Below are 15,345 nucleotides of genomic sequence, written 5' to 3'. Positions count from 1 at the left end.
GTATTTAGAATAGCAGCTGACTCTAAAATATATCTTAAATCATTCATGAACTTGTAGCTATAAAAAATTAAACACTTTGCTTTGGGGGACAATGGGGAAGCTAGTTTAGTGATATAGTCCCTGCTTGCCATTTTATCTGAAAACATTCCAATTAATTTAGAAGTCAGAGGTAGTTAGTGATGTGCAGAATTCATATTTGTACAATGTATTGCTGTATGTGTCACACACAAAAACTGATAGTTTCATAGTTTGCTTGTAGGCACTGTTTTTGGGATCATGGTACATATTTAAAAATCTCTTTCTTTGTAGTATCTAATTGGTGGATGCTTGAAAAATTTTCAGTGTCGCATTTTTGTGGTGATAACTGTAAAATAAGTATCCTATAGTAACACAGGAGCTTTCTGTTCAACCCTGGATAGTTTCACAGGGCTGGATCGTTCCACTTCTGACAAAACTGAGTCATTGGCCCTTTATGCATGTAACACTTACTGCATGGCTGAAAAGCAGCCACTTCGCAATTTTTGCTTTGAAATGATTTTCTTTGTGTGTGCAAGCTCCTTTCCCCCCTGTGTCTTTAACCTCTATCATGGCTGATTTGCCATTTTGCCATCCTTCTTTCTTGTCATCATACATTTTTGGAGGTTCCCTGTCTTTTTTTGTTTTGTTTTTGGCGTATCTGATTTATCAGTAGTTTTCTGGATAGGAGATCTTCCCACTTTCAGACTCTTTTGCAGGCACCCTCTGAAGTCTTCTAATTATGGTGGTGGTAGTTGGTGTATGTGTGGGGTGACCAGCCACAATCTCCCATGTGTTCCGCATAAAGCGTTCCCACCTTCCCTCTCCTCCTGGGACCATCTGGTTTAACCCCCCCCCCCCGCCTTGTCAGTTTCCATGGGTTCATTGACTATAGCTGAACAGCACAGATTTTTTTTAAAAAAGGAACCCAACTTAAATGTTCATTCTAGAGATGGAGGAAGCATGGGAGGTGGGAAGTGGAGTGGCAGGAATTGCTGCCCACCTGCAATTGGTGAGGGAAGGCATGGAGGTGTGAGAAAAAACAAGGAAATCTTAATGCATGGAGAAAAAAGTTGCACTTAAAGAGGTTTTGGAAACTGGGGATTCTCTGATCTGAGAGCGAGGTGACCGCCAATGGGGGGAAAACACATGTGTAACTAAGAATCAAACTCGAAGGGAATGTATGCTCAAAGCATACATGTCTACTGATTCATGTAATATTGACTGGTTTTTAATATTTTGAAATACTATTTTAATCTGGACTGCAACTCTTGAGTGGACCCATGGATAAACAGGCTGAACCAATGTAAACTATTGTTTATGATGTCACTACAAGTTTCTCCTTTCATGTAAAATCAGCCAACTTATCAATTCCCAGTTCTTCTACATTATAGATTGATGTACTTGTCCAGGTGTATATTGTGCAGTAATCATTGTAACTTGAATTTTTTTATTATTATTTTAGGCTTTTATGACAAGTTCATTCTGCTCCTTGACTTCAATAGCTTGTACCCTTCAATTATCCAAGAGTTTAACATATGTTTCACGACAGTTCAAAGGGTATCTTCTGATATGCAAAAAAAGGCAGATGTAGGTATTCAGTTTGAAAATCACTTTAATATTTGATTTACAACAATTTAATTCATATGAGTTGGCTTTGACTGGATTATGTTAGCTTTTGCTGTAGCATATTATTTTGGTGATGGTGAAAATGTTCTAATGTTTTTCATATACTTTTTTAGTGTTTGATCAGTTTTTCTTGGGTTGTTTCTTGGTTTTTATTAAAATATTTGTATCCCTACTTTTCTTGGTCTGGGGCAGCTTACAACAACAATTAAAAAAATTAAAACCAAAGTAAAATAGCAAACCTCAAATCTCTTCCCCCTTCTCAAAATCCCTGGCAAAGAGGCATTTCAGTGTCTTTGTAGATGGATATCTGGTAACCATAGTTAGCACATGGGGACATGGAGTGGGATGGTCCTGCAAATGTAAAAAGTGCTTGTGCTCATGACACTTTAATTTATCACGAGTCCTTAGAACTGCGCTGTAAGACAAGCAGGTATTATCTTTTGTGATGCACATAGCGTGGTTTCTGTTTTGGGTAGAATGGAACCTCATATGGGCTGAATGCATCATTGAGATGTCAAACATTGTAGTCGGCTGTTTAACAACAGGAACCTGTCAGATGCTTCAGAGATTGTAGCTAAGGCTCATTCTGCACATGCAGAATAATGCACTTTCAAACTGCTTTCAGTGCTCTTTGAAGCTGTGCGGAATAGCAAAATCCACTTGCAAACAGTTGTGAAAGTGGTTTGAAAACGCATTATTTTGCGAGTGCGGAAGGGGCCTAACATTCAGAAGTTACAGGAAGACATCATTCTGAAACTGCTGCCACCACTCTTCCCAAGTTCTGGAGTCCATGGTTGCTAAATCCTTATGGCGTTGTTTGCTCTGTTAGTATCTTTTGACCAGGATCTTACTAGAAGCAGCAGTCTAGGGTATAAGCAACTTCAAGAACTAGTCTATTTTGTTACCATTTGTCCATGAACATTAAGGGACACCATTTAGCAAGCCTCTGTGTCATAGTGCAGGATGAAAAATATGAACCCAGAGAACTAAGAATTTTCATAGTTTTCACAGGACAGGCTGAATAATTGTCTTGGCACTTATACTGTGAAACTCCAAATTTCAGCTACTTGCCAGCATTCTTAACTCTAAAATGAGCAATTCTGCTGTCTCAGCCCTTTAAACCATTTCTGCCTGACTTGGTCTAGAAGCAGAGTAATTAAAATATCTTCTCTTGCATGAAACCCTTGTCAGTTATGACTGACTTTGCTCTGTGTGATGTCCCTTCTGGGTAAGGTGGGTAGAAACCAAACACCAGACCTTTTATGGTAACAGTCTGTGCAGTACCCACTCCACTGTAACCTGGCTACAGTAGAGAGCAGCAGTGGCGTAGTGGTTAAGAGCAGGTGCATTCTAATCTGGAGAACCAGGTTTGATTCCCTGCTCTGCCGCCTGAGCTGTGGAAGCTTATCTGGGGAATTCAGATTAGCTTGTGCACTCCCACACACGCCAGCTGGGTGACCTTGGGCTAGTCACAGCTTTTCGGAGCTCTCTCAGCCCCATCTACCTCACAGGGTGTTTGTTGGAGGGGGAAAGGGCAAGGAGATTGTAAGCCCCTTTGAGTCTCCTACAGGAGAGAAAGGGGGGATATAAATCCAAGCTACTCCTCCTCTTGTTGTTGTTGTTGGCTGGTGCCAGGTAAAAACTTCTTTCACGCAGGCATTCTGTTGATTATTTTGTCTTCTGTGGTGTTTCTGCCCCCTATATGTAATCAATTTATTGATAGCTGCCTAATTATTCTTTCTGTTGAATTGGCTTAATGTGGATTTTATGCTGCATTTTTCTTCGTTTGGATTTTATTAATACTGACTTAATTTTAATTGATTTTTGTTTGATTTGTCTCTGTAAGTGACTGAACAACTTTCTGAAGATTTACCCCATTAATTTTTTCCCCATAAGTTCCTGCATTGGTCTCAAAGTTATAGATTTCCTTTTGGGGATCTTAAATAAGTTCTATGTTCTCTCACTTAAGTGTACTTTGAGTCTTGCTTTGGAAGGCGGCACACAGAGCATTTTGTTTTTAGGGTCTTAATTCTTAGTGGTAATGAAGAGCAAGGTGCTTTGCAGGTAGCTCAGATGCTCCAGGCTTTCTGTGATGCAATTTCAGGATGTTTTTGAGAATTTTCTTCTGGCTTGTAATGTTGAGATACTATAATCTTATGGAAGCTCCATGCTGGACCTCCCTGCTGCATCCCCTTTCCCAAAATTTACAGTAGAGGCTGGTGGGCAAGTGTTGATAGCCAAGGTGGATGCTTTATCTATTAAAAAAAACTCTTCAAGCAAGCATTTCTGCAGTTGATGTTCTTAATCTCTGTGACATTAATGGATGCCCTATATAAATGACCCATGCCTTTCACCTGGTACTGAATACTGTGGCTACTAATATACAAAAATGAGTAAATTAATGGACATTTCTTCATGCCTTAAAAAAGTTGTCAATGATGAATGACTGTCAGACAATAATTTTACAGGATGGAGAACAAGAAGAAATTCCAGAATTACCAGATTCATCCCTAGAAATGGGAATTTTACCTAAAGAAATCAAGAAGCTAGTTGAGCGAAGGCGCCAAGTGAAGCAGTTGATGAAACAATCAGACTTAAATTCTGACCTCTACTTGCAGGTATATATAACAAGAATGAATATTTATTTAATGTGTTTTTATCCCTCCTATCCTCCAAGTAGTGCACAGTGGCACACATGGTTCTCTTTCTCTCTTTTTGTTTGCCAATTTTATCTTTGTAACATCCCAGGTAGATAGGTTAGTTGAATGATTGATGGCTCAGGGTCATCTAATAACTATTATGTTACGTGGTAATTGGGGATTTGTATCTAGGTTTTCTTGGTCCTAGACCCACACAAGCCACTGTACCATCCTATTACTGCATACCTTGCCTGTCATGCCTCAGTTTGACTGCAAATTGGGAGTGTTTGCTTTAATGGAAGGAAAGGTGAGAGATTATGATTGTAATTTTTCAGTCAGCTCATTGCCTTGACCGTGGGTAATAAGTTAAATGTATGTACAAAACGGCAGTAACAAAACATTCAATTTTCTTTAAAACAGTGTGCTGCATGGGTATGTGGGTTAATTTGTTCTAGACTATCTGCTCCTAGGGCAAATTAGGTCACCGTCTCTGTTGACCTTCTGCTTTGAAGTAAATACTCAATTTAATTGTGGCTCGATCAAAAGTCAAAACAAGAAAGGAGCAGATTCAAACAAATGCAGCTTTTTCTTTCTTAAAAATAGAACATTATGTAATAAGAAATGTCCTCTACAGTGTCCTCACCATAGATTCATCGTCTTAATGAATTAAGAATGCCCCAAAAACATCTTTTTAGAACAATAGATGCATTTGTTTAAATTTATCTTTAAGCATTTATTAAATGCCCATAGGGTAGAAGCTCTCCTTGTTAGAAAGGAGTGGAGTTCAGCAGAGTAATTTCCACAGTTGTGATACATTTTGTGGTCCTGAGTACCAAACTCAGACAAATCATGCTGTGTGATATTTGGTAGCTGGTTGCATAAAAGAAGAAAAATAAGCATATTAGAACTTAAATAACTACATCAGTAAAGGTATCCATTGCATTCTACATGAGTGGTAGAACTGACTGCATTCCTTGAGAATAGTTTTGGTAACCTGCCTTCAAATTGTATTTTAATTTAAATTTTGAGTTAATAGTTTGAAAATATGTAAATATTCCAGTTTAGCCTTTTAGAAGGTTTGCAGATTGTACCTTTATTAAATGCTAGTAAGGCTGTCAGTAATTTTGTTTGTACACTCCCCAACTGAGGATATTACGGTGCCTCTTGATGTACCTTATAGAATTTGGGAATATATTGTAGCTTCTACCGGTAGCATCTTGACAATAAAATAGAACAGGGGAGAAAATTGTTAGCTACTTTGGATCCCTATTGGGGAGAAAAGTGGGTATAAATGAAATAAATACATAATTGAAACAGAAGACTGGATTTACTGTGCGGGTTTCTTCTCATCAACAAAATGGAAGGTATCTTTTGAATGAGTTGTACTTCTTGTTTCTGAGACAGGGAATATGCAGATATTTTGCAAAGGCATCCACTGTCCTGAAGAGATGCCTACCCCCTTCTCCCCTGGGCTGGAGGACATCTTGTGGGTGGTTCCCATCGTCCCATTGGGGAGACAGGAAATGAGAAAAGAAATCTGCAAGGCAGTCTGCTTCACTGTCAACCTTCATTAAACACTACAAGAACAACCTCTTTAGCTTCGCTGATGCCTCTTTTGGCTGCAAGGTGCTACTGCATGTTATCTCTTCCTACAATGATGACCCGCCCAACCTGGGGGACACTGCTCTGGGAGGTCCCACAAGATGTCCTCCAGCCCAGGGGAGAATGGCCATTGGTATCTACCCGTGAAAGATCCTTCTCCTCTGGGCGTACGGAGGACATCTTGCCCCCCCTGTCGGTGTTCAATCCTTCCTTCCACCATTCCTTCATCTATGGGCTCTGACCACGGTTATTAATAGCTTGCATTCTCTTGCAGGCAATCCCTTCCTTCGCCTCAGGCATGTCTGCCCCCGTTCCTCTTGCTGGCCTCACTGACCCCAAGGGGAGCCATGTTACACTGTGTTATTGTTGAATTTCAGTTTGATTGTTGTTTTTTATACATTACTGTGTTCAAACCATGCTGCTGCTTTTTGGAGTCTTCCTGACTGGACCACAAGGGGTGGTTCCGCCCACCAGGAAGGGGAAAAAAGTCATTTCCTGCCTCCCCGATGGGACAGTGGAAACCACTCACCCATACCACAAGTTGTCCTCCATATGCCCAGAGGAGAAGGCCCTTTCACAGGTAATTACCAATGGTCATTCTCAGTTCATGTCTTTGCCAAGCTTCTGAGGAAGATGAATCCACCTGTGGTGTAGCAGTCATTGATGATGACTGACTTGTCTCTGAAGACATGCAACAGAAGATAGCGTAAATCTGAAGGACAGGATAAATAAACTTCAGTCTTTGTATCAACCTACGTAGTTTTTCTCCAATGCCTTCTCCAGATATGAAAGGGAAGGATAGTTTTCAATCCGCTGATGAGAAAAAACCCTCACAGTAAATGCAATACTTCGTACTCCCATAAGTTGAAGAATGTATTCTTGTGTGGAGTATTGAAATTTTATTGTTATGGTTTCTGTGCAGTCCCAAATTGGGACTGCTTGTGCACAAGCCAGCCATGGAAACAATTTCCAAAGTTTTCTAGTAGACTAGAAACATCCTTACTCTGATTCTTTCCCACCAAAATGATCGCATGACTAAGAGGAGGGGTCCTACTCCTTCAGTTCTGTGTTTGCTGCCACAAAGAGAGGATCTCCATTTCTGTTCTGTGGTTTTTCCTAATCATATTTTTGAGGTGAGATGTAATCATTTTTCTCATCAATAGTCATTTTAGTGAAGAATAAACTACATTTAAAGAAGAAATGTTTCTGATTTTCACTTTGTCTTTATGGCTGAAAATGCCTCCTCAGCATTGTACCAAATGTGGCTTTAAAAATGGTGCTGATAAAACCCTTTCTCTGTGCCTCATCTGCCTGCGGTATCACATATCACAGCTGCTTGCTCTTTCTGTCATCAATATACCCTAAAGGCATGGTTGACTAGAGTTGGACTCTGTTGGGTGCCCTGGTGATGATTTGTGTTGAGGAGTCTCTTTGGGTAGGTAGCTGAAAATGTGCCCTCTCACCTGCCTTTTCTGATGGAATTTGGACAGGGATCTTTGTACATTGTTATTGATTAGGGGCACAAAGAGGTCCAGATGAGGGAAGCTGTTCTCCCAGTTACTGTTGTCAGAAAGTATGGAATATAATTCTCCTGCTGTGATTGAGTATGATCTCATTCCTCTAATTAGGATGACAAAGTACTAATAACCAAATAGAATTTTACAAGTTAGATTTACAGCACCAAAAATAGTGATGAGCCCTCCAGGGGAGGGCGGTATATAAGTGGAATCATAAATAAATAAATAAAATGATAGGTAGCTGCCGTCATAATTTTTTTAAAACTTAAGATAGCTTAAGACAAGATATCATCTCTATATGGAATAACATTTCTTGCCCAAAGGACCAATTTTGCTTTTCATGTCTGTTTTTGGAAATGAGAAGCAGCACATTTTATTGCTGTTTTGTTGTAATGCCTGTTTGGTAGCTAATGTGTTGACCATATTTCTTTTCAGTATGACATCAGGCAGAAGGCTTTGAAGCTAACCGCAAATAGCATGTATGGTTGCCTTGGATTTTCCTACAGTAGATTCTATGCAAAGCCTCTAGCTGCTTTGGTGACATTCAAAGGCAGAGAGGTGAGTCAATTAACACAGTTCTCATTTGGTGTGAATGTATATAGGGAAAGCATATAGATAACATTTGAATTTTTCAGTGAGTGACAATGTCTGTAAATATTCTACATCTCACAGTGGTTTTAGAACTTTGTTGCTAAGCTGGAAGTTTCCTCCAGATTGAGAGAGAATGTGATAGGTTCTTCTAAGTCCTGCTACTTTCTGCCTCTTTCCATAAACTGCAAAATTGACAAAAGTGGACAACATTTAGATCAGTGGTCTTCAGCATGCATTTGTACGACTCAAATGGACTGTTGAGCTCCATCTGTTGAGTTGTGAGTCCTTGTAGAGCTACCTCTTTTTGGATGCAGTGGCAAGTGCATGTTCTTAAACAGCAGGGTGCCACGCTATGGCTTCTTTCTGCAAAGAACAAACCATGAAAATATGGTCTTTAGAAAAAAAAGGAAAAGAATACAAGCCAAACAAAAGGAATGTGAGATTGGGTGTAAAAGCAACTTTTTCTGTCATTTAATATCATTTTATGTTTTTATTTCACCGGTTGTCCAGTGGGATTTCAAAGTGGTTCACAGCAAATGTAGTACTACTGTTATTACAAGGAAAGTTAAAACCAAATCACATCATCACATATAAAACAGCAAAAATAATTTAAAGATGAGTAATAAGAATCCCAATTTAAATCAGTGCTATCAAAGGCATTCTTTTAAAAGCTCTGCTCATTTAAAGGCCAAAAGTGTATGGGTTTGTGTGACAAAATCAGGCAGACTTTCATACTGATGAAATAGCAACCCCAAAAAAGCCTGAGACTGGGCAGTGGCAGAGCATCTGGAGGGAAAAGCCAACCAAAATATTCTGCTGCACTGAATGCATGGGTGCATGTGGGTAGATGCATTTATCCAAGTATACGGATACCAGGTCATAAGGAACGATACAATTCAAAAACTCCTGCAGGTATGTAGCAATGTTTTTTCACCTGAAGGGCCAAGTCCAACAGCACTCCTAAGCATTTTCCTTGTTTAGAAAACTTCATATAAACCAAAATCAATTGACCCTCTAGCACCTTCCAGCCTTTCTAACCATTATCTTTCTTTGATCACTTAATTAGGAAATCCAGGCAGTGGCTAAACACAGAGATGGCTGCTTCCAGAGCCTTCCTTAGTGAAGTCGAATTGGATGTAATTGCCATACTGATGACAACCCACTTCAAAATTTAGACTATTTCACCTAGTGACTCCTACATAAATGTTAAACAACATAGGGAACAACACGTAGCCTTATGGAACCTCACAGGAAACCTCTAACAGTGAAAATATTCTTTCCCGATAAAGCCCTTCTGTGTCTATTTTGATAGAAAAGATCTGAACTACTTGAGGGCTGTTCCCCTCACTCTTACTCTGTGCCCTATGCACTTCAAGAGGAATGTATCAAGAATAACAACACAATCCTGGGGAGGCGGGGGCAGGGTATGAAACTGCTGAGGAGCCATCATGACCCTGGAGCCGGTGTAAATGCCAGTTTGCTGGCATAAGGGGCATTTATGCCAGCATAGAACCATTTATGTCGATGTTAGGGAGGAGAACAAGACGGCCACAGCACAGCACTCATCCAGTTCAGGAGCTGAGTTGTTTTCCAGGGCAGAGCCAGCTTTAGTCTGCTTCCTGAGTCATTCTGGCTCCAGAGTGCCCCCATTTGCCGGTGCAGGCTTATGCTGGCAAAAGAATAGGCATAGCTCATTGTTCAACATAGGGGAATTTCAAAGAGGTTAGGGGAGGTCGCTTTTGGCTTGTTGGCTTTGGCATAGAAGCCTCTTAAGAGGCGGTGGGGCTGCACCATTGCCAGACGTACTGCATCTATCCCTTGCCTCAGGATTGCACTACCTGAGAACTAAAACATAAGACAGAGTAAAACTAATAAAAGTTAAAGCTTGTCAACCTGCAAGCTAAGATAATCCACTAGGGCAAGCAAAGTGTTTTGCATTCTGTTGCCTAAAAGTGCTATAGGTAAGCCATCCAGGAACTACTGAATTTGTTCTTCCATTACAAATAAAAGATTTGGGGGCAGGCAATAGGAAGAGGCGAGATACAAACTTGCACTTCAGAAGCATATGGCATTTCAAGTGAAAAGACAAATAGAATCCTTAGTGGAACCAGAGAACTGCTTTTCAGACAAGTTACAAAAGATAAAATAAACTTAGAATTAAATCTGCAGAGTAATCCATGTGCCATTGTGAGGCTGCTATTCTGTTCCACACTCTCCCACAGCCAGAAGTCTAGTTGCTGCTTTCACTAACATGTTCTTTCTGGTTACTTGTCCAGAACATTAAGTTATTGTGGAAGTGCTGCATGATGAGGGTGAGTCTTTGTAGGAGTCCTCCCTGAGGATGTCTAGTTCACCTATGGCACCATCAAGTGTTGTCTTGCCCAGGTGCATACCCGCTCAGGGGTTCTCTAGATCTTACTGTAGAAAGCTGTGTAGTTGAGCGCCAAGCCAGGTAGAGAGAATTGGCTACATGTGTTCCCTACTAATTTCATGAACTTTGTTGTGTGTCTTGGAAGATTCTAAGACAGTTGCCCTATTCTTCACAGTGAGACATTCCAGCCGGGTAATAGTACCTTTTCATCTTCAGGTAGAAGACACTGCTCTCATACTGGGTCTTGCTGCAGTTCTAGTTGTCTAGGAGGCTCAGCTCAAAAGTTTCCAGTTCCTTTTCTGTTTTCTCACAATGAGTATGAACCATCTTTTGCTCATTGCCATCAGAAAAAGTATTCTGCTTAATACTGCTAAATACTCACCATGAAGAGTGCTGCACCCCAACTACACTCTTTTATGCTACCTACCACCGGTTCCTTTCTTCATTGGACTGTGTCTTATTCCTCTCTGTCACATTCTTCACAGCAGTCCCCATGCCATTGTATCTCTCCGCTTGTTTGTCAGCCATACTTTCTGCACCAGCTGCTCACTGTCTACCATCTTCTTTGCTGGGGGGCGGGGGGGGGAGCTGCTTTTTCCCTTTTGCTTCTTTTCTCTCATGCTAAAAAAATGAGAAGAAAGGGAAGGTTAAGCAAAGGTATGATGTGAGACAGGCAAATGGAAATAGGCAATTGGCAGACGCTGGCACAGGAAATGGTGATTTAATGGCTGATGTTCTTCGCATACAAGACTCAAGTATCACTCCTTTTCTGTCTGTCCACCCACTGTCACACTTGCTCTGTCATTGCTGCTGCTGATGGGTGTACTTCCTGGGAAAAGTTGTAGCCATGACCAGACAGAGGGTGCAGGCCAATTTGTTCTTCCATCATATGTTCAATCACTTTTCCCAAGAAGGGCCAATTGGAGACTGGCCTGTAGTTGGCAGGAAACCCTCTGTCCTATGATGGATTCTTTAACTCACTTTTACCTCTTTCAATGATCCTGGGCAAAAAATCCAAAACCCAGGCAGGTATTAATCTTTATAAGGAACTTCTTATCCTGATAAGGTTTCAGCAGCCAGGCTGGGTAGGATTCTAATATATATGTGACAGCCTTCACAAACTGCAGAACATTAATTTGGGCATTAGGCTGAAACAATATAATAAAAAAGATCAGAAACCTCTACTATTTGATTTATTCCCAGACTAGCTTTCCAAGGCAGCTTGGAGCTGATTTTGCCATCAAAGAATCCTGAAGAGTTCACAGCCAATCTCCAAACCTGTCACATTAAGATTCTGACCTTGGAGTTGCTAATTGCTGAATTATGCTAAATAATTTTGTAGGGTATGACTCAGCAGATGCATTAACAGCAGAGAAGTAAGGTTCATCTTCATGGCCTTTGTGCAATTCCACATGGGAATGCACAGGCCAACTGTGGAGATTTTTCTTCAGCTTTCTTGCTGAGTTCTAGGCAACTAGTAAGTTTCCCCCTCCCCCATGTCTTATACTCCGGCACCACATTTCCTGCTTAGAGACATGTGATGGGATGGGGGAGCAACCTCCCTCCAGTTCACTCTTCATCGGCTCTGGGAGGATGATGTCTTCAGCAAGAGCTCTTCTTCCTGCAAAGGGAAACGTTTGACAACTTAACCTTTATTGTTCTCAGTATAGTTGCTTGTTGTAGTTTAGAGTTTTAAAGTTCTAGTTATATAGTTAGTCTTGTGTTGCATTTTGGTTTTTGCGGATCTTAGTTATTGCTCTTTTCAAAAAATGCCAAACTTGTGCTAAAATGGCAGAAGTCAATGAACACTCTGTCTCTTATACCTGGGCAAGGACACGTCATGGTTTTGTGCAAACCTGTAACCTCCTACCTCCTAAGGCATGGCAAGAAAGGTCTTTTGGCTTGAAACTAGCCCTATATGAGAAAGCACCGCATCCACTGTTTCTGGAGCAAGGGGACATGGGAGACACCTTGTCCTGCACGCACCTGGCTTTTGAGCTGCCAGGGCCTTTGGAGGCTATCGATCAGCAGCTGTCAGCTTTCTCAGAGTCCCCACTGAAGAAAGCCAAAAGAAAAACTAAGCATTTGGAGAAAGTAAACTCCCTCTCCTCTCTGCTGAAAGTGGTACGTTCTCCATCCTGTGCCTTGCCTTGCCTAGGTGAACCCTAGAGACCCCGCTGCCGCCAACACACACTCAGTACCAAGAACTATACTCCCAATCCATTTCGCCGCTGAAGCAAGGGTCCTTGTCAACTTGGCATTGGCATTTGAAGTTGCCAGGTCAATGTCATGGGATTTTGAGAGGGCGCTCACCTACATGCCTCCTTCGATCCACCAAGGGCGCCTCTCCCCTGCCATCAAAGCCGCACACACCATCCCCGTCACTGGTGGATGCGCTGCTGGATTCTTCTGACGATGATGTTGTGGAACTCCCCAGTCTGCAAGATGGCCCGGGGAGTGATGGCATGACCTCACCTTACCAACAACTGGTACCATGGCCCATGGCCATGCTGCAAATGATGTTGCTCTAATGGCCTCCTTGGGAAAAATTGTTTCAGCAGCAACCATGCCAGGCAACAGCTACCCAAATTGCAGCTTTGCTGCCGACCATCGCAGTGCACCTCATTGGAATCTGATCAGCCAGGTGACTCTGACCTGGATACTGACTATGTCTGTGGCAAAGATGCTGAAAACCCTTTGCACTCCCCTTCTGAAGAACAGAGAAAGTAGCTGGACCAATTAATAAGAATGGCCAAAGCCCTGGGTGCTTCTTATGGGGCTACGGATGACAGGCCTGAATGACTTTAAGACTGGGCAATCACACTACCTTTGCTGAAGGGTATCTTAGCAATTGCTTCAGTAATTTGGGAGCACATATCCTCTGGACTGTGTTCTACTGGGCATATTGAGAATCTTTATAAAATCTGTCACTCTGAAGCCCAATTCCTATATCACCATGCAGCCCCAAACTCTCTTGTAGTCAAGGCTGTCCTAGGTAAAAACCTGGTGGGTCGGGCCCGCAGGATAAGGAGAGGAGGAAGTTAGCTATTGTAGGACACAAATTTTACTCTTGTGCCCTTGGCCTGCGAATTATGCCATGTTAATGGGCCATTATCCTCACTACCTTTGGGAGCAGATCAAGGTCTGGAAGAACGCTGGAAGAACACAAGATGTCCTTGCTACTGTGCAAGGTTGAAGGTCTCAGACTGGCAAAGAATCAAATGAATGCATCCAAGCATATGGCAGATAGCAATTGTCGGATAATTGCTTCTGAAGTAGTTCCAGGATGGCATTTTTTGTTGAGAGCCTCTGTTCTGATACAGGATGTTAAGAATCAGGTGGAGGACCTCCTATTTGATTGTAAAAGTTATTGCCCCTGATCACTGATGATATCCGTCACAATCTTCCTTGTATTGTTGAAGGCTTTCACGGCTGGAATCACTGGGGTGCTGTGTGGTTTCCGGGCTGTATGGCCGTGTTCTAGCAGCATTCTCTCCTGACGTTTCGCCTGCATCTGTGGCTGGCATCTTCAGATGAAGATGCAGGCGAAACGTCAGGAGAGAATGCTGCTAGAACATGGCCAAACAGCCCAGAAACCACACAGCACCCCACAATCTTCCTTGCTTTTGGCTGTCATCCAACAAAAATGATGGCTCCCTGTGGCGGTGAAGGGAGAACTGGAGAGAGAGTGCTGCCTCACCCCCAGTCACATGTCTCTTGAGTGGGAAAAACCATTGTTTGAGTACGTGATTGGGGGAGAGAAGCACTTACTAGTTGCCTAGAGCTCTGCAAGAAAGCTGAAGAAAAATCTTCATGGTTGACCTGTACTTCCGCAGTCCCATGTGTGCCTACACAGAGGACCACTCGATGAACAGTTACAGGTAAGTGCAAAACTGATTTTCTGTTCTTCCATTCAACAGTGTATCTGCTTCAAGCCTATTTATCTTGTAACAAGTTTGTGGCACATGAACAGAAGTTAATAACAGAACAGATATAGTTCAGCTATATCTCAGGGTGAATAAACAGCAGTGCGGTTATTTACTGAACACATGATTTAAAATTAGTGGTGTGGTAATTGTGCAGGTTTTTCACTAGATGGCGATACAGATCTTGTCTTCATTAAAAAAATTAAGATACTTCTAGTCCTCAGATGTTGGTCCACATTGCATCAAATTTGGCCTCTAAAGTGGTACAGTCTTGTGTTGAGTGGGGTTAGAAAAATTAACTGAGAACACGGATCTTTGTTTAAATTGGATGCAGAATATTATTTAAGTTAATGCATGAGGCTATGATAACACAAAACACTTAACTCTTGCAACAGACAATGGTATACACAATAGTATAGTCCATAGTCCCTAACCCTTCATCTGAGCATCTTTCCAAATTATTTTGTTACAACACAGTCCTATTACTTGTGTAAAAAACCATCCTGAATAATTCAGTTTTCCATAGGGTGGGAGCATTCTTGATGTCTTCATGCAGGCTGTTCCATAAGTTGGAGGCTACAACAGAAAATACACATGTACAATTGCTGACTTTGTCCATCTACAGAGAGGCACCTGCAAAAGGTCCTCCTCAGCTGTCATGGTAGAGCATAGCAGGAGAGTTGGTCCTATGGATGTAAGGTAAGAAGGCCATGATGGGCTTTGTATGTGGTAGCCAATATCTTGAATGGAACCCAGTAACTGGTAGGCAGCTGTGAAGTGCCCTCAGAATGAGAGTGATAGGCATGGTATGCCTAGCTCATGATGGTAAGTAAGCTGCATCGTTTTGCATCAACTGGAGTCTCTGTCTTGACTTTGAAGGGAAAACCTACCGGTATGTAGAGTGGATTACTGTAGTCTAGTTTTGATGTTACCATGGTATGGATATTAGTGACAAGATAGGCCATGTCAAAGTAGGGGGTCACTTTCCGGGTTAAATTAAGTTGGAAGAAAGCTTTTTTGCAGCTTTATTGACTTGCCTCTCCAGCATTAAAGTT

The 15,345-nt window shown here is 41.7% G+C and overlaps 1 protein-coding gene, 1 non-coding gene and 1 pseudogene across 3 annotated transcripts in view; 2 read left to right on the top strand and 1 right to left on the bottom strand.

The window, feature by feature from the left end:
- Positions 1-15,345, top strand: part of POLA1 (DNA polymerase alpha 1, catalytic subunit) — a 226,278-nt gene that overhangs the window by 35,268 nt on the left and 175,665 nt on the right. For both annotated transcript variants that reach the window (XM_048493186.1, XM_048493187.1), the window contains exons 24-26: positions 1,481-1,605; positions 4,113-4,262; positions 7,838-7,960. In XM_048493186.1, the coding sequence (XP_048349143.1) occupies positions 1,481-1,605; positions 4,113-4,262; positions 7,838-7,960 (398 nt within the window). The remainder of the gene's footprint in view (positions 1-1,480; positions 1,606-4,112; positions 4,263-7,837; positions 7,961-15,345) is intronic.
- LOC125432275 lies at positions 321-454 on the top strand. Its single transcript, XR_007244449.1, has one exon. It is a non-coding gene; the product is annotated as a small Cajal body-specific RNA 24 (non-coding RNA).
- Positions 10,224-10,924, bottom strand: LOC125430694 (annotated as a pseudogene).

Source organism: Sphaerodactylus townsendi, linkage group LG04 (genome assembly GCF_021028975.2).
Source record: "Sphaerodactylus townsendi isolate TG3544 linkage group LG04, MPM_Stown_v2.3, whole genome shotgun sequence".
Taxonomy (NCBI): Eukaryota; Metazoa; Chordata; class Lepidosauria; order Squamata; family Sphaerodactylidae; genus Sphaerodactylus; species Sphaerodactylus townsendi.
This window is presented reverse-complemented; position numbering and strand designations above follow the sequence as displayed.